Raw genomic sequence first — 19,671 nt, forward strand, 5'->3', positions numbered from 1 at the left:
ATTATTTCTTGAGTACAGCTCACTGTTACACGGAGATCACATAATACTTATAATATGCATAATATAGTCCGCATATATTACTCATCTGAGAAAATAAGAGATAGAAAAGATAAACGTATTCTCAATAGAGATCATAGACTTTACGGTAAGAAGTTATTCTCATATCACTTTTTTTTTTATTTAGGTCCATCAAAGTGCTCCATCCAGTGCGAAGATCTTGGTGATGGATCTGCCGGTGTGACGTACACGCCAAGTGCACCTGGTGATTATGTGATTCATATTCTGTGCGATGGGGAAGATATCCCCAAGTCGCCGTATGTGGCCACTATTGACACAGAGATGGAATTCGATATTACAAAAGTGAAGGCGTTCGGCCCCGGCCTTAGCCCAGGGGTGCAGCAGGATAAACAAGTTGAATTCAGCGTTGATTGTAAAGCAGCCACTGCCAAACCTGAGAGCGATCCTAAAGTCACCGTCGAAATTCACAACGAAAACTATGAACCCATACCTGTGACTATTAAATCAAATAAAAATGGAACTGTAACTTGTTCGTATAAGCCGAAAGATGACGGCAAATACACCGTGTGTGTCAACTACAATGGATGCGCCGTTCCCGACAGCCCCTTCAAGGTTCTCATGATTTTCATTTGGGCGCAGATGAACTTCATTAATTCGAAGCATTATGATTTCGGAAAGGGAAAGACTTCATTGTCGTGGTATCTAGAGGTTTCATTAGTTGGGAAAAAAGGTTTTGAATAACCATGGAGTGGATGTTCTAGCTTTTCCAGTTTTCACGAGGTCAGTTGTTTCTCGTTTAGTATAATTGCAAAATCGTGCGGTTCTATATTGCATTTGTTAAATTTTCCATTGGTTTTTTCTGCACTTTTTGATTAGTTATAAATAAAATAATAATTGTATTTTCTCGATTTTCAGGTCGATGTGGCTGCTAGCGCTGACCCCATGAAGGTTAGAGTCTACGGACCAGGTATTGAAAAAGGAGTGAAAAGCAGCACGTCTACGAAATTTTTCGTCGATTGCAAAAACGCAGGGTCTGCTAAGCCCAAAGTCAAGATGGTTAACGAAGACGACGAAGATGTCAAGGTTAAAATCGCAGATAACAAGGATGGTACCTATACCTGCGAATACAAAACGCCAACACCCGGAAATCACTTCGTAAGTACTCGAAACTATTCATAGAATGCACTTTCTATGCAGAAACCTTCGTTCAGTTGTCAATAACGACAGGTTATTTAATAACTGACGCGAGATTTTAACTCATGTCAGCCTCCGTATTAGTATTTCGCAAACGTACGCTTTACTGCTGCTATTCATTATTCTGCCTGTTTTTGTAGGTGTAACCGTTATTGTTTCATATTTTAACAGATTACTGTCGAACAAGGCGGAAAACCTGTGCCAGGTTCACCATTTAAGGTTCCTGTAGAACCGCACATGAGCACTAAGGACGTCGTCGTCACCGGACTTCAGCCCGTTGTGTTCACGAACTCCTTCAATGAGTTCCAAGTGGATACCTCGAAGTTACCAAAATCTGACGAACATAAAGTGGAATGTACAATCGTTAAGTCAGATGGGTCTAGACAGGCTGCCAGGGTCGAGCCCCTTGGCAAGGGCAAGTTTAAGGTTACGCATGTTCCCAAGGATACTGGTCAGTATTTGGACACTTACACACGTCTAAATGAATAGATCATATTAGAATGTAGATACAATATCTCTTATACTCTGCTCTTATATCTAGCAAGCGTAAATGTGTCATGGGACATTTACGTTAGTTTTTGCTGCCGTGACAGCGACACGAAAGTGGACATCCAGATTTATTAGTTACATACAAAGTCAATCATGAGACGTCACCATCGATAATAATTCTATAATGAAACTTAAGCGACACGGTAGCAGCATATGATATTTATCATTTTAACGTTATCGGAACACAAAATACTCACAAGCGTCGATCACACTAAGAGCTAAAACGTCCCCAAAAAAGTCTGCACAACTCTATTTACGTACGCATATATACGCGTATTAAACGTAAAAGTAAACTATGTAAATAAACGTATTAGGAAAATGAGAAGGACATTATTTCTAATTTAAGGGACGCTTGAATAAATCAAGCCGCAAACGTAAAGCAAGTCAGCTTGGACGTTACCTTAAATATAACTATTCCAGCTTTGAATAACCTTACGTGGTTACAATGAGAAATAGCCAAAAAGCATTGAATGAACAGTAAAGTTAGCCCAACGATATTTAATACGGTAAAGTCCCGTTTGGCGTTCGAGCAGGTTCGCGAGTGATTCTTATTGAATATTTAACTGTTTAACCGGCTGACTGCTAATATCGCAGCAGACCAGTTGAAAAGCTTGAGGTTGAACTGATGGCGACAGGGCAAAGTAATTACAGTGGCTTCCCCAAAAGACATCTGCCCTCAAGGAAGAACATGCTCTGAAAAAGCTGTTGCTATTAAAATTAATAAAATAATAATTTCCACATTAATAAAAGCCAACAAGCTAAACAAAGTCTTAATAAAATAAACTGAAGAATAGCAGATTCTTCGTTTAATATATATATATATATATATATGTATTGAAGTCCCGTTAGCATAGATACTACGAATTAATCAACCATTATTGCAATAATGGGAAGTACTTCGTATACGGTCTGTTTCCTCTAAACAGTTACTTCATGCTTAAAATGTGCCTGATTAATATACAAGTTGCTACACACACAAGCGTTCCGTTAAGTACGGAAATGAGCCGTACGACACAACGTGCGATACATAATCCTTGGATAATAACTATTACTGCGTTTTTAGGCTCCTGTAAGTATAAGGTGACTGTCGATGGTATCCCTGTGCCTGACAGTCCCTTCCCGGTCAAAGTAGAGAGTGGCTGTGATCCCTCTATGGTTAAGGTTTATGGACCTGGTATCGAGTTTGGAAAGCTTAATTCAGAAAATAAATTTACCATTGAGACGAAAGGAGCGGGTACTGGCGCGCTTGGATTGTCAGTTGAGGGTCCCACGGAAGCTAAGATGACTTGCACAGATAACAGGTACTTATTCGCATAGCCCAATACGATTTATTTAAAGACGACTAGCAGCCGGCATGCTGTAAAATTCAGAAACTGCAAAATTTTAGTAATTGTCTGCCTAATCTCGACCTATTATCTGCAAAAGGGCTTTAACACTAAAAATAATTAATTACATAGGGACAACGTAGCACAATTCTTTAGCGCTGAAGCGGAAGATGGCTGAGAATGAGTACATTTAAAATTCGATTGCCACCGTAATGCCAACAATCTAAATTTTGGTGACTTGCTTTCCTTAGGATAGGATTAGGGGCGATTAAGCATTAAGGACGAGGTAAATGCACAAAGCAAACCTGTTTAAAAAAAGCCAATATTTGCCTTGACATATAGCTTGTACTGTAGCATCAGTGAAACCTATGATCTCTATTTTTCGAAACATTTCATTGAATATATGAGGTAAATATCAATTCACAAGGTGTGATGTGTAGCGTTATGATCACTTATTCCTTTTGCGTAGAATTTATAGAATTAGTATGATTATAACAATTCAGATTATAATATCGCCTGAATACTTCCAGGGATGGTACCTGCACAGTAACGTATGTTCCTGATGCTGAGGGCATCTATCGTATTGGCGTTAAATACGGAGGTAAAGATGTACCAGGCAGCATCTTCGAGGTGCCGGCAGCTAAAGATCTTGATGTTTCTAAGGTCAAATGTTTTGGACCCGGGCTTGAAGAAGGCAAAGTACGAGCCGGAGTACCGCAGAACTTTACGGTTGATACAAAGGAGGCTGCCGGTGGTGGAAAACTTCCAGTCGTTGCGACTGTAACTTCTTCTGCTGGTGAGTACAGAATGAATTAAATTTTTAGATGTAAAAAAATAGAATGTGAGGCGATAATTTGGTTTTCTTGATGTGAGTCCGCTCTCAAATATGGGCGGTCTAACAGAGCCTTCGTTCTTGCCTTCTTTGCAAGCTCTTGCACCATCGATAGTTGTAGCGAGGTATAAAAGTTTGGGTAATTCAAGATACAGGTATAATCACTTCAAATGCCTGTCCGTTCCAGCGACGACTAATAAAAAGAAACGGCTCGAATTGAATGCAGTACTTACTGCCTTGCTAACTAACGAAAAATTAAAAAAATTGTGTATTGACTATTCATCTTTACACAACTTACCTAGTGTTATGATACAGATACCACGCGTTAAACACCTTATTTTTTCTGCTTATGAAGATACTTGACGATAACTCAAATATATCTGTTCCAATTCTCTAAGTTAACTTAGTTTAAACCGAAAAAGCGAATTACGCTTTGCATTAGATTTTACGGAAAGTTGTCGTGAGTTCTGATCTGTGTTTCTGCATGATATAAACGGCTTCGTGCATTACGAATAAGGTCTTGAACTCGAAGTCGAGTACTGCACGATATACTTATGAATTCTAGGTGCCACAAACCTTGAGTGTAGTTTATTAGCTAGCTTCTTTTCTTGCGGGGTGAGCTACTTTTTCAGACGGTTCTGTATGTCCTGCCGAAGTAACCGATCTTGGCGACGGAAAGTTCTCTGTAGATTATATCCCGCCTGAGGATCAGAAAGCCACCTGCAAAATCGAGGTGCGGACTGCAGGTAAAGAAGTGCCGAAGAGTCCGTTTAACCTAAAGTTGAAGCCTAAGGCCGAACCGGCGAACGTCAAGATGGTTGGCACCCCTCCTAAGGAAGTCCCTTGTTCTATTCCTCAGGAGTTTGTCATTGACACGACGGAAGCTGGCGCTGGTAAACTTGACGTCGAAGTTGTGGTGCGTATTGGTTTTTATAGTTGTTTCTATAGTCATCCCGTAAAGAATCGATATTAACGTCTTGTGTAAACAGTAAGAGTATTAGCGCTGAAGTCACATGTAAAAGAGTACGGTAGACGTTAAAAATATCTAACTAAATGAATAAAGCAAACGATCTTTTTTGGCTAAATATATATTATTGCACTTAATTAGCAAACATTTGCAAATCAATTGTGTGTGTGTACTGGGTAGCTTTCAAGATAATTTTTACGGGTGTCGGTGACTAACTATGAACAGGCAAACAGCTCTTTATGAAGATCTAGTTTTCCAAATGACAACAATTGCCGAACATGAAGAAAGCAGATTAACGCAAGGATAGGCTCTCATTTAATAGAAAGTAAGGCATATTAAAATACTTTTGGATTTCGAACAATTGAAGTGTTTAGTTCGAACTAGATATTAATAATCACCAATACTATGTGGCCATCGTTCTTCTTGGGCAGAATCCAAACGGAGAAGTTCGACCTGCCAAGACCCGCCAGCTACCCGATGGTAAAACAAAAGTTCTTTTTACTTGCGATACCCCTGGCAGAAGCAAGATTTTTACGAAGTTTGACGACAAAGAGGTCAAGCAGTGCTGCTTCCAAACTGATGCGAAGAGAGTTGGCGACCATACAAAATGCGTTCTTGACGGTTGGTATTGCTATTCCATCCTCCATTAACTCCATACAATTGTTCCTGTATATTTCTTATTAGTCCGTATAAGCCCTTACGTATCGCGCAGAGAATATTGACTCATGCTAGCGTTTCCGTAACATCCTTAACTGAATTAGAACTTATCGAACTGATGGGATCTTCTGACTCCAGCTCACAGCCGCTGATTCTTTTATCAGTAGCAGCATGGGACGCCCATGTACAATCGAACCGTAACCTAATTCACTGTTGCTACCCTGTGATCAGAGAGCTCAGATTCGTTGAACACTTGAGCGTCATAAGCGTGAATAACAAGTTTTGCTGGTTCAACACGTGCGGCATATAGGCTAAGTTGTCCTTCTTTTTTCAGAGAATTCGATTCCAAAGGCTGTGGCCGTCGGAAAAGATTACGAGGTTAAGGTAAATACCCGCACAGCTGGTGAAGGTCGTCTGACCGCTACGATCCTAAGAAACGGGTCGAAGACCAGGAACACTGAAGAGTGCTGCGATGTGGAAACTATTGCCAATAAAGATGGAACCCAGAGTATCCGATTCAAGCTGAAGGAGAGGGGCGAGTATAATTTCGATCTTCGCTTCGGAGGAGAGAAAATTACGAAGACGACAAAAATTGTGGTAAGTGTTATCAGAAAGATTACAAAAGGTCATAATGATTTCTTTTATTTCATAATAGGCACATTTAAACATATAAAAATGTAGTTTCTTCATTTCGCCAATAATAACCCGCACGGGGCGAGTGAGTCAATTATAATTTCAGCTGCCTACTATTCGTCGAATTTCCCTCAGGTAGCTCCATGTGGAGAAAAAACCTTAGCTTCGTCAGTCGGTCCGGTATCTCTGTTAGAAAGATTCGAAATTAACTCTAGTAATGGATCTGTAAACACAGCGGGTTTAGTTTAAGCCATAGTACAGCTATACTCACTTTCCAGATTAGCGTCAACAACAGCGAGCTAAAGGTAACGATGAACTATGAAAGGTCCAGTTGTTATTAGTGATCTGTGTGAATCTGTATTAGTATTAGTAAGTATACTCGACTCGTGCAATAAGCCCTCCACTAATAATAGGAAACTTCTGTCTACTCGAGCAATGAGTTGACACCACGTTTGTGGGCAGTAAAAATTAGAGGCCGTAAAATCGCGCTGGTGATTCTTGTTTCGAGTAGGATATTTTCCAAATATCTTTTTACGCGAAGCCGTTCGTCGTCTTGGCACAGGAATCGGCAACATATTATAGATCGTTGGAGAGAGTATAGGGGCTTCTTTTCAATTTATTGGCTTTTAGCTGCATCAAACAAGTCGATGCCATAAACCTATTATGTTTTCTACTATAATTTAAGCTTACGAAGCTGCGAAGTATAAGAACGCATCTGCAATATTGAAATCTTTTATATAAAACGGCTGTAATTACATATAGGCTATAAGTTACTCGTAGTTGAGTTCGGTGTTTAATGCAAGCATCGTTTCTAGTGTTGTTCACCGACCGATTTACATTACGGTTAGATGTTATCTGAGTTTCTGCAATGATTCAGGTATAACAAGTTCGCTAATAAAATTAGGAATATGTGAAGTAATATATATTTTAAACCGGGCGTGTATGCAATCCATTTTGTGATGGGTGGGGGTAGCTCCCTGAAAGAATGCTTCGGTAGTAGGGCAAGCACAACTTGAAATATGTGTCTTCAGGTATTATTATTATTCTTCATAGAAGTGGCTTTTTTTTTTTAATTCATACAGCGTTTAGCGACTAGCAGTAAAAATGATAGAATGAGTAAATACGAACATTTGCATCGCTGCAATAGGAATGTTTTCTTTTTTTTTTTCGTAATTTTTCAAATTAGAATGTAATTAACGAAAGCCAAAAAAAGGGCTCTAGGATATTGAACATAAAAGTAAAGCCGCTATACCTTAGATGAAATAATGTTCTTAATCATATCCTGGAGCGTTTTTATCGTTCGGTTTGATAAAAGTAGACGGACTTGTATCTATCATTCCGCTTGTTTGTCGAAAGATTTAAAGGAACACCTAAAAGCTTCAAGTTAAGCGTGGTCAATTAACGTATTTGTTTCGCGTCTGTGAAACGTATTCTCATATTATGAGATGTCTGTAACAGGGTATCTAAGCCTGTTGACTTAAGGTTGTCCTAACAAAGTCCTATACGCGTTTGTTCGATATCTAGCATGAAGCGAGCCATCAATTTATGCTTGTCAAGATCAAACTACGATCAGCGTAGCGTACGGTCGCGTTTTTAATGAACAGTTGCTATGAATCAAGATCTGATGAATACCTCTCTTATCTTCATACAGGGACATATAAGCTGTGCTTTCCATAACAGGTTAGCTCACAGGTCTCCGTACACCTTTTGTGAGTTAACCTACTTTTTTTTTATCAGCAATAAAAAAAACTAGCACTGCTGCCACTGTCTTCGTCAGTTATACCTAATCAGATTGATGCGGCAGTTGGCTAAGTTCTACCCGGATGATTTGGCAAGCCCTGAAGAAAGGCACTATTGCCAAATAGACATTATAGTATAGCTGATACCCATAACACTTAATTGCGCATCGAACAGAATGAGATAGAAAATCTTGCGATAGCCCATAGCGAAGCAACGCTGCGTTCACACTGAGTCGATGGAGCTTTCGATGACAACGTTCTCACCGATGGCCAGCTAGTTAGCTATTACTAGCTTAACAATAGCTTAGCAAAAAAGGTGCCCGTCTTATCTGAACGATCTACCGAGTCTACTATTTATTAACAGCTCGTTTGTCCTCTACTGTTTTATTGTTGGCTTGTTTGTTGTAACTCTATAGTCAACATGTATTTCAGAGATGACTAGAAATCTCAAATAACGATTCCTGACAGCATTCCTTCATTCGATATATTAGAAAGTGTAAAAAGTCATTGATCAGAAAAAGCCATCTGCCTCTAATATAATAAAGACGAAAAAATTTTCCGTGTTGATGCTGCGTGACAAACTTCGAAATTTTCGAAATATTGAAAAGTGATTTGAAGCAAAGCTAGAACAAGCCCGATATCGATGAAAAATTATACTTGTCTGATTGGACCACCAGACTGACTATGCTTATATTAATCTAGCAGTTATGTATTAACAATCTGTGACTCGAAATGGTTCGGTGTTAGCGGTGTTGAATCGTCTTCAGTAGGTGCGGGCGGCAAACTCGCCTAAGCAGGATGTGTCTACTGTCGAGTCCCGTTTCCATATTCGTAATAGATTCGAATCGCCTCTCCCTCGATGTCACGATACTGCCTTTTCAATGCGACTGCCGCCGTCTAGCCAGAGTTCGTCCGTAAAATGACCAACTGGAAAAAAGGAAGCGGCACAACGGTGCGTCGCCCTTCATTATGCTCTGGCGCATTTTCAACCGCACGTGCTGGGTCGGCGTTTCGAGAGCATATCTCATTAGCTGATGCCAGCTCGTCAAGTACCCAATAGAATCTTTCTGTACCTGTACACTGGTACATTTCGAAGAAGTCGCTACCATCAGTAATACCTTCTATTATGATTAGGTAGTTCTTGAACTGCCGTGGCCCTCAACATCGTAGCATCACTTTCTCGATTCTGCCGAGAATACGTCCATAATATGGAATAAATATTCTGTATAGCTGATACACAATCGTGATAAATGGTCACGCTAAAACCCGTTTACGGTGGAAGTTTCTGAAGTGGATGTATCCATGAGGCCATGGCTGGCCGTATCACTTAGGCTGTCTGTCAGTACTGGAGGCAAGAAAATGCAATAGTTTCGGACGACTATGGATCGGTCGGTTCAATACGGCTCACATGATAATACAAATGCCTCAAAACTATTGGTTTGTTGAGATATTGTTTCAGGTAGCTGTATACAAAACAAAGGTGTTTCTAATTAGGCAGCTGTAGCCGTTCTGAGAATCCGTCAACCCACGACATTGTTGACTATCACCTTTCTGGTTGGTAGGATATCGCAGTTTCATTTGCGAAAGGCTAGCGCTTCAAAAGTCAGCATGCACTAACGTAGACGACAATTATCCCTCGTTCTGTAAATGGCCAGATTGTATGGCAGTGACATGTACACTGGGTAGTTGATAGTCATCTGCAGTAAACGATCTTTTAATGCTGGCAGAATCTCTCATATGTACGGATACGAAGCATCAGATACCAAGTAATACGTTGCGCGGTAGCTTAACGATAGTGCGCAATTTCGTCGATAGCGAAAACAAGTTTAGTTAAGTTACTGTCCAAAGGACAATTCAATAACGTCTACCTGCGAACCAATTAGTAGATTAATGTACACCAGTAACATCTAACGAGATAAGTTGAGCGATATACTAAAGACAGGAGAGAGTTATACTGAGGCAGCTTCTCCTAGCAGCTACAAAGAGGTCTCTATAATATTCAACAGTATCAAATAGATCAGTTTAGAGTTACGCTATGTATTCGTCTATCTGTAACGTCCGGGTAAAAAAACGCGCGTAAGCGAAACTCTCTTTAGAAGACCAAAATCTATAAACACGTTGTCGAGACTATCTATGGTCAGTTTCCAATGAGGGTGCGTACGAAATTACTTTTGTTCGCGTTTACCATCTCACCCGCAAGGTCGTTAAGCTGACGAGATGCCTGAGTAGCAAAGAGGCTCGGCAACCGCCGTTTGTACCCGGGCTGCAAGCACTGCTCGCTTCATGTTCGGGCTGTGACCACCATTTTACAACGATAATGAATGTGGCCAGTTTGGTTTCATGGCTTCTATATCTCGGCTGACTGCTTCGAACAATGTCTCATAACAATGCTATGTAGCGACTGTGGGATTTCGTTGAAGGCAGAAATAATGGGGAAGGTTGGGGAACAGTTTGGGTATCGCTGGTCGCTTATCGTCTATGGCATAGTGCGTGCTACAAGCTTATCGTGAATTTGAAGAAGGTTCTCCTCCAATCGTTTTACTTGGCAATCAGATTGAGAAGACTCCTAAACACAGCCAACTGCTTCGCACGGCCACAACGAAACTTCAGTTGGCCGGGCCTTTTAGCTAGTATCGTCGCGACTAGAAGATTCCGGTACTGCGAAGCCTGCTTCTAAGTAAAAATCAAATGGCTACAATTTGTAGAGTTTTTCCACCTCCGTTTCTCCTATTCGGCTGATGTTTCCGAACTACTTCGCGGTGAAACTGTTCGGTCATGTATAATAGGAGGCTATCCACTCGCTATTTCAAACACTTGTCTCTCATGTTATCATTTCAGTACTGCCTCGCTCGTTGGGCAAATCTAAGTGATGTTCATCTTTATCAAGCATATTTATCGCTAAATAACAATGCGATAATTTTCAGGGGGGACATTCACTACTTAGGTTAGCTTGCCCAAGCATGCTTCTGATGGAGCTTGAATCAATCACTCAGGTATTTGGCGGCTTGCATCCTATGGTCTTGTTTATGTTCTGGTTTTTTAGGTGGACTGACGTTTAGGTTATAGAGAGAAGCGGTCTGTTTGTAAAAGGCGTCAACCTGTTTGCAAAGATCAAAAAAAAGAATTCGTTTTTCAGCCTTAGCGACACCATTGGACCGGAATTTGCTGAAAGAACAAAAATATGTTCTCTACACGTTTACCGAGTCAACTTCTCAGCCAGCAAGGTTAAAGGTAAAAGGAACCTAGCGGCTGGCTCTATGGCCAGATGCTTTGAAACGGAGTAGTATCCGGGCAGCATTCTATACTCCAGATAACACGCAACAGTGAACTCGTTCGTAATGACCTTTTGTCAGAGTGCAGTAGCCCGCTGATTATTCGCTCTGCTTAATTGAACATACTCGTCTTTTATTATATCACATTAGCTGACTATGATATAGCTTGTATCATATTATTTTACAAGCTTTCGTACTTAAACTCTCGATTATGGAGCATTTGGTTGGCATATCTTCGGAACGTTTTTTCGAAATTTTCTTTTGGACAGAGAAAAGGTTGTTTCTCGGTGCTCGCCAAATGTTATGTGTAATCCTGTTGCATTTCCAGGATCTTCCAAACCTTTTGCAGTGAAACTTATTTGACCTAGTCTTATCTGTAAGTAAAGCTAAAGTCCATTAATTAAAGGCAGCCCTAAAATTATCTTGGAACGACAAACTCGCAGGCCTGCAGCCATGCTTAACTCTACGACGAATGAACCCGTCTAGACTTTAAAAACATATAAGAACTGCTGGCTATTGAAAACGTTTGTTATATGTTTTCTCTTCATTTAGAACCTCTTTTTCTCTTTGCCTCCGACTTAAGATTATGCGTTAGTGCTATGATGATATGCGATAGAAATGCGAGCGTCCAGTTTTAGCAAATTATTGAGCATAAACTTACCCTGGAACCGAAAATTTCGCTTTCTTAAACTACTGTTAAACCCCATCGAAGTAATCCATATAAACCTAGAGAGACTATATATGCTTCATGCGCGAACGCTTTCCTCCCCTTATCACACACAACGAGCTGACCCAATGTTCTAGGCAGAAGAGAACTTCTGCCATTCGAAGAATGTTTATTTAGTCGTAGTATTGAAAGTTATGTTCACGGTTCCCGATGGACCAACGAAATTTTTGACAGGCTCAGAGGGAGATCGATGACACACATCGGTTCTGCTGGAATATCGACACCGAATTGCTACTGATCTCGGGCAGAAGACGAACGATCGGCATTTTGAAATTGCTGAGTCGGCAAATAACACCAAATCGACAACATCAATTTCCAGTGTCGACGATTAGTTCACGTTTTTGAACCCACGTTGAGGAGCAGTAATTTATGCCTGTATAGAGAATCTCGACTTGAGCGCCACTCTGGGTGAGGTCGATGCAGTTATACGAAATAGCACAAACAGATGTATATCTATATTTGCTTGTATCCTTACAAGTAATTTAGGAGAACCTTTCAGTTATAGTAGAGACACTTGCTTTTTTTAAGGAATCGTCAATTTTTTTAATTACTTTGTTGGTGAAGAGAGTCTTTCCTATAAATCTCTAAATAGTATTTATTCAAACACAAAGTATGCAATTAATTCAAACCTTCACAAATACGTGTTTCTTACCGGTTTGATCCATTTCGAGATTGGATTTTTTTGACTGCGGTTCCGAAAAATGATCTCCAATCCCTTTTTCTTTTTGAAAACTAACTACGATAGTTTTATTTGAATGTGTTTTCCCACAACGCTAACCTTTCCCTCCGCCCTCGTGGCTCTGTCCCGCCGCCTATGGGCAAAGCTGTTGTCGCTTGTTGTTTGTGATCAAAGAGCGTCTTGTTTTCGAGGTGTGCATGTTCTGAAAGCCTTAACGCTGCGTTTTGGTACAGGCGACGGCCCAAATCAAAACGGGAATGTGACAAGTAAAAATACCACGACATTATGAAGCGGGGCCGGGAGACTTGGCCATTGCGTTGGTCTGTGGTAGATTGTCGACTTACCAGAGCGGGCGGAGTTCCGGGCGTCGGGAAAGGGACCCGATCTAGCCGATTACCTATTAGTCTTGGCTCTTTAACGCTCATCCCACGAAAGTCGCGCGGAAACTCGCCCTCACCCGTAGGACTCGTTTGGCCCAAGCACGCCGAATAATTGACTTTGCACTGACCAAGGACAAGAGCCTTAGCAGTTGAGAACTTCGTTTCGACAGGTAGAGACACATGCTTTTCTTGTGCAAAACAAGATATAACCCCCGTGTTTCCTTAGTGAGAAGATCCACGTATTAAAAAGTGTTGGGCATTTTTTCGACCGAAGGAAACAGAGCTCTTGTTCTTGCAGCTTTCCACTCTTAGGGTTGTTGTGCATCAAGATAGTGGGCACACTTATCTCAGTCTAAGCAATGTATAAAGGTGCCTAGACAGTGCGTGAGATAAACCATTCCTCAAGTGATCTCCTTGTACACAGGTTGCATTGACAGTGCGTAAGATCACGAAGATAATACCTACAACGCTTCCCTTCAATATCGATAGTTTGCCGGATATACAGTTTGTGTCTATGTGAAATATCGACGTTCATATATGAGTGTATAGAATGAAATGATAGGAGTTTGGATTGACCAGCTAACACTAGTTACTACTGAAATGAGGGAAACACGAACTCGATTGTAATAGAAAATCTTCGTAGCAAACAAATTAGAATATACCCTTCTCAGATTTAAGAGCTTATTTCCTGCATAAAGAATCTGTCTTAATTTAATCGTGAATATTGTTCCTGTGCTCATGCGGTGGCAATGTGTCTAGTTTCTAAATTACAGGATACATGGTGGCCTAAGGTCAAACGCAAACATAGGCATATCTCGTTTTTTGCTGGAATCCAGCCGTTTAAAGCAGTATCTAACGGCGGTACCGGACCTCTAACGCAAAACCTTTATCAAGTTGTGAATATTTCTTTTTTAAGTCGCCGTTGCCTTGGAACTTTACTAACGTGTATAATTTGTTCCTATTTACAGTAAAAAGTCAGCAGTATTTACCGGAGCCATTGATAATGCCTTTACTTACATTTTACAAGAGCTTCACGCAACAATTTTTGAGATTTACCTACTATGACTTATTTACTTGGGCTTCGCAACTTGATGTAGTCGGTAATCTTTACAAACGATCAGACCTCAGGTCTTGAAAGTGATACTACACGTGACTCAGGCTGGCTCTCAGATCATTATTGTCCATCAATAGCAGCTAAGTTTGTATCCTAATTTATACAAACATCAAGCTAAAGGTGTATAAAGACTTTGAGCAAAATCGTCTCCCGATTTCCGTGTGATAAACTGGTACCTTAACTTTTTTTTTATTTAGAAAACCTTACATATTCTCATTTCTTTAACCTTCCCCGTATAGTATACACTTATGCTTGAAGGGCATGTAGCTATAGTAAGGGTCTTTTTTGGCTTCCGTCAAGAACCAGGAAAAAGGAGCAAAAAACTCTGGTAGCTGGAAACTGGAAGCATTATTGTTCCCAGCAGATGCTCGTGTTCAATATCAGTGAAAGAAAGTGCTTGCTTTGTGAAGCTAAGTGAAAGCCTTGCAACAGGAAGTACACCGGAACGAATATAGTTCGTTTTACCTATAAACTGGGAATCTGGGTCTGCACAGAAAGAGTACTCAAATCAACTACACGCATTTTGTTATTCGACAAAGGCGATTTCTCTTCGTCCTAATAGTGACATCATACGTGACGTAAGGTTGCAGTACCATTTTGACCGCTCATTTATGCTCTGTTCTAGCAGAATGTGTCTGACACGTTTAATAACGTACTTCAACATTCAACCAGAGCGTATCTTATCAAATTCGATCGCTAAATTCTGCAAATCGTACGCACTTATCAGCGCTTGGTCCGCCTAGTAACGGCATCGTAGCAGTGGTACGTGACCTGTGTACAGGACAATCTCTCATTAATGCGACGAGTCCTTTTTGTGTCCCGCTGAAAATATCTCGAGAAAGCTAATAAACATTGACAATATTCAGCTTATGTTGACGGGTGTCGAGCAGCAATTTTACCGTGATCGATACGTATACATCCATTATAAAGGTTGTCGTAGCGTTTCGGTATGCAGTGAATCTGAGGATATGCCAGGTAATAGGTCGATTTGGGTATTTCTTGAAGCATATCAGCCAGTCATATGATGTATGACTTTGATAACCGAATGGCTCCGATAATTGCTGATATCAGGTGCACTGAATGTAATCGCGGGATTAAATTTTCCATTTCAATTAGGTTTTTTTAAGATACTCTTTTTTCATTCTAGCTATCCAGTCAAACCCGAGGTGAAATATACCGAAGAACAAATGCAAAACTTTTATCATGCACAGAAATATCGCGCCTCACGATTCCTCCAAGGAGGTGTTGAGATGTAGTCTTATAGGGGCCAAGCAGCCAGGCTGCGTTACTGCTAATACTCTGCGTACGTGGCCTGTTAAAATCCTTTTTGGGCCATCTGTAAGTAACCTGATTAAATTGCCGTCGACTGATTTTGCTTTGAGGCGCCTATTTTGGAAAGCGTTTTTTACATGACTGGGTAGAGCTCATGCTTTGACTGGAAATTTTCACCTTTTTTTTTGTATAGATAAATCATCGAAGGATAAGTTTCACTTCGTATGTATAATTACAAAGATTGCAAGGCATGCTTAGAGTAAGTACTCTATAAACGAACCTGCTATATTGAAGATCAGCCTAAACAGAATAATAATCGGGTTAATTGCATTGACGCTGCACAGAGATAGACCTTTAATCAGACGCAGCCACATTTAAAGAATACAGCACAATGATAACCTATACTAACGATGGATACCGTACTTCTGTACGTGTAGTATTAGGATTACGAGTATTTTCAGCCTGTTTTTGCACACCCGTTTATTTTACGCTTCGTCGGGGGCCTTGTCATAACGGTTCATACCGTAAGTCTGCAGGTGTAGGAACAAAAAAATCAAAATGTATCAATGTAGTTTAGTATACGATGAAAGAGTTAGTGTAACACTGTAGTTTCTGTAATATGTTAGGAGAGCTGCTATCGTATGGTTACATATGAGTTGTTTGGTCTGTTATGCCAATAGTTTTTTGGATTAGTGAAGTTAGTTAATTGTATGTTACAGTTTTGCTTTTGACAGTATCTGCTGTCAAATGATCTATCATAGCGAAAGAGAGATTTATCTTATACTGATCTTTAGATTTTATACCACTTTTTCGCAGACAACTCAAGAAGTCTACGAGGAGACTACAACAACAACTAGCTACCGTAAAGAGACTCGAACTACAAAGAAGTTCCACGGCCTTCAGCTCAACAACCTCCCGACTCGTCACAAGAACAGTGCTGACGTTGACGCGTTTGTTAAAATGCCTTCGGGTGGAATTGACCGGCCGGTGATCGTCGATAATCAGGATGGAACGGTCTCCATTCGTTATGATCCGCGTGAGGAGGGTTGCCACGAATTGCACGTGAAATTCAACGGAGAGCACATTCAGGGATCGCCCTTCAAGTTCAATGTTGATTCCATCTCTTCTGGTTATGTCACTGCCTACGGCCCTGGTCTTGTACACGGCGTTGCCAATGAGCCTACACAATTTCATATTTCGACCAAGGGAGCCACTTCAGGTGGGCTGAACGTTGCCGTTGAAGGCCCAAGCAAAGCCGACATCAACTATCACGACAATCGTGATGGAACCGTCACGGTTACCTACCTTCCAGCTGCTCCAGGTGACTACAAGATCACGATTAAGTTCGCCAATGAGCACATCAAGGGATCCCCTTACACTGCTAAAGTGACTGGAGAAGGCCGCAAGCGTGCTCAGATTTCTGTTGGTCATTCATCCGAGGTATCACTTAAAGTTCAGGACAAGGACATCAAGACCCTCAATGCTTACATCGTCGCTCCGAACGGCCTTGAGGAACCCTGTTTCCTCAAGCAATTGCCTAACGGACAACTTGGTAGGTTGAAAAACGGCTAATTTCTTGGCAACGAACTTCAGTTCTTCTTACTTTTTTAGAGGCACTCGAAACTGAATAGAATGTTCCGACATTGGACTCTCGTTGTATATATATAACTATGTACTTCTGTAACCGTGTTCAGCGCATGACTTAGAACTGTCTGAGCTAGCTAAGAAGCCTTTTTGAATCTTCACAAAAAGATACCTATAACGAAACCCATAGATAACGCCTTGATCGCTCTTTCAAGGTATTTCATTCACCCCACGTCTTACGGGCGAGCATCGCATCCATGTGCGTCGTCAAGGTCAGGAGATTACGGGATCTCCCTTCAAGATTAGCGTTCTCGATTGCGAGATTGGAGATTCGACTCGCGTTCAGACATCGGGCTCTGGGCTGACCCAGGGCATTACCCACAAAAATAATGACTTCGTTATCGATACCAAAGACGCAGGTTGGAATCATTGTATCACATACGCTCCTAATTTAGTTCTGTTTCGCTGTGGGCAATAATAGGCTTTGTCAACAAAATTCCCGTTTTTAATTGTTTCCTTTCATCTTATTCTCCCTTCTCCTTCCTTGCCCCTACGATATCTCACGCTATTTCTCACACCATCTATAAAATACGTTTCGCTCCATTCAGTTACCCCGTCCGATTTTCCCCCCGATATCATTTTGAGAATGCTGCAGTGTATTGTAGCCTCAGTTGTACTTGTACATTAGGATAGGTAAATATCTTCATTGGAATAGCCTAAATCAGATGCATAGAAGTGTCCTTCCTTTCCTTTTCGGGTTACAGGACCGCGCAAATACCGAAAAAGGTCAATAACCTGAGCATTTAACCAAACCCGCGTTAAGCTAGGCAGTTTATTAATTTCATGATAAATAAGTATTAGTGATGAATGGTAATAGTAACAATGTATAATAATATAGAATAGTAGCCTTATATACTGTAGGATACTGAACAAATGATTTCATTTGATTTGCTAATATCTAGTAGATACATAAAAAAAGATAATTGAATCAATCAGGTCATGATTTCTAGCGGAATAGTATAATTCCGAAGCATGCACTTCACCGCATTTAATAGACGAGAAAGTTCACAATGCACGAGAATCAAGTTGAACTCAGCACGATAGAAATTATGATTGGAACTGACTAGGATTAAGTCAGCCCTGGCCTTTCTGACAGTCCAGGCAAGCTAGCTGTGCCTTAGCAAGGCATCAGATGAGTGAGCCGAATCAGCTTTATTATTTTTTTATGTGGCAAATTACAGGCTATGGTGGCCTCTCGATATCTATGGAAGGACCTTCTAAAGCTGACATTAAGGTCAAAGACAACGAAGATGGCACCGTAAAGGTGAGTTACATGCCGACCGAACCGGGCTATTACATCCTAAACGTGAAGTTTGCCGACCACCATGTTCGTGGGTCACCCTTCACTGTCAAAGTTGACGGGGAGGGGTCTAACGTACAACGTGAGAGAATTAAGAAGCAACGTGAGGCTGCACCCGTTTCCGACGTCGGGTAAGTTAAGATATTGAGTTACGTCTTAGCTTTAGAAAATGCAATGTACACGTCAGAAGCTTCATTAGGCCAGAGGATACCTTTTCTAATTTGGTGTTCTGTTTGAATGGTTATTCTACGTTTAATTTACAGCCAAGAGTGCAAACTGATCTTCAAACTGCCAAACGCATGCGCCATTGACATGGACGCTAAAGTGCAGGGCCCTGGGGGCGACTCGAACGCCGCAACGATCCGCGATGCAGAGGATGGCGCATATGAGGTCAGCTTTGTGCCCAAGGTAGCTGGCATCCACCATGTAACTGTGCGTCATAAGAAGTTCCATATTCCTGGCTCGCCGTTCCAGTTTACTGTTGGTCCTCTCAGGGACTACGGTGCTCACCGAGTCCATGCTGGCGGTCAAGGTCTAGAGCGTGGTGTAGCAAATGAACCATGCGAATTCAATATTTGGACACGCGAAGCCGGCGCGGGCGCTTTGGCCGTATCAGTTGAAGGCCCATCGAAGGCTGCTATCGACTTTAAGGACCGCAAAGATGGTTCATGCTACATCTCATACAAGGTAGCTGAAGCCGGGGAGTACCGCGTCGGTATCAAATTCAACGATCAACATATTCCCGATTCGCCATTCAAGGTGAGATCGTAATTCCGTACATTGTTTAGAACTGGTTTTGAGCCTTTGCATTTATTCTGTTTAAGATGTCGAGATGACTCGGAATGACTTTGTCACTTTTGCGTTTGTTTTGCATCACGTTAGGTTTACGTAATGCCGCCTGTGGGAGATGCTGCTAAGATCGAACTAGCTAATGTTCCTGAGAATATCAAAGTTAATACGCCTGCCAACCTGACACTTCGGATGAACGGTGCTAAGGGAACCCTTGACGGCGAAGTTGTCGATCCTTCAGGCAGGAAGGACGACGCCTTTATGTGTTGCCTTGATTCCGGTAAGAGAACTAATAATTCTAATATTACATATGAAGTGTTGAGCTTCAATTATTATGTGGTCCGAGTTCTCACTGCGGCACTGAACTTTTGATGATTTGAAGGGAGGCGAGTGCAGTCATGTCATGATAAAAAAAAAGCATCCGCATTAACTGAACCGAAAGCTATACGATCAAATAACTGTGAAACTGTACAACTCATTAGTGAAACCTTGATTTATTTTCATAATTCTCCCGTACTTCCATATCGCTTTAGGAAGTTTGTTCAGTACAAGGTACATATAATGTATCAAGACAAACATT

At 41.1% G+C, this 19,671-nt stretch overlaps 1 protein-coding gene across 1 annotated transcript in view; it reads left to right on the forward strand.

Annotated features, from left to right (window-relative positions):
- cher (filamin A protein cher) overlaps positions 1–19,671 on the forward strand; it is a 35,030-nt gene that overhangs the window by 13,620 nt on the left and 1,739 nt on the right. The window contains exons 9-21 of the mRNA XM_022847973.2: positions 185–630; positions 934–1,173; positions 1,384–1,663; positions 2,825–3,062; positions 3,617–3,882; positions 4,551–4,834; positions 5,317–5,506; positions 5,877–6,139; positions 16,175–16,910; positions 17,158–17,361; positions 18,184–18,433; positions 18,566–19,061; positions 19,185–19,371. Coding sequence (XP_022703708.1) covers positions 185–630; positions 934–1,173; positions 1,384–1,663; positions 2,825–3,062; positions 3,617–3,882; positions 4,551–4,834; positions 5,317–5,506; positions 5,877–6,139; positions 16,175–16,910; positions 17,158–17,361; positions 18,184–18,433; positions 18,566–19,061; positions 19,185–19,371 — 4,080 coding nt within the window. The remainder of the gene's footprint in view (positions 1–184; positions 631–933; positions 1,174–1,383; positions 1,664–2,824; positions 3,063–3,616; positions 3,883–4,550; positions 4,835–5,316; positions 5,507–5,876; positions 6,140–16,174; positions 16,911–17,157; positions 17,362–18,183; positions 18,434–18,565; positions 19,062–19,184; positions 19,372–19,671) is intronic.

Source organism: Varroa jacobsoni, unplaced genomic scaffold (assembly GCF_002532875.2).
Source record: "Varroa jacobsoni isolate VJ856 unplaced genomic scaffold, vjacob_1.0 scaffold_1320, whole genome shotgun sequence".
Lineage (NCBI taxonomy): Eukaryota > Metazoa > Arthropoda > Arachnida > Mesostigmata > Varroidae > Varroa > Varroa jacobsoni.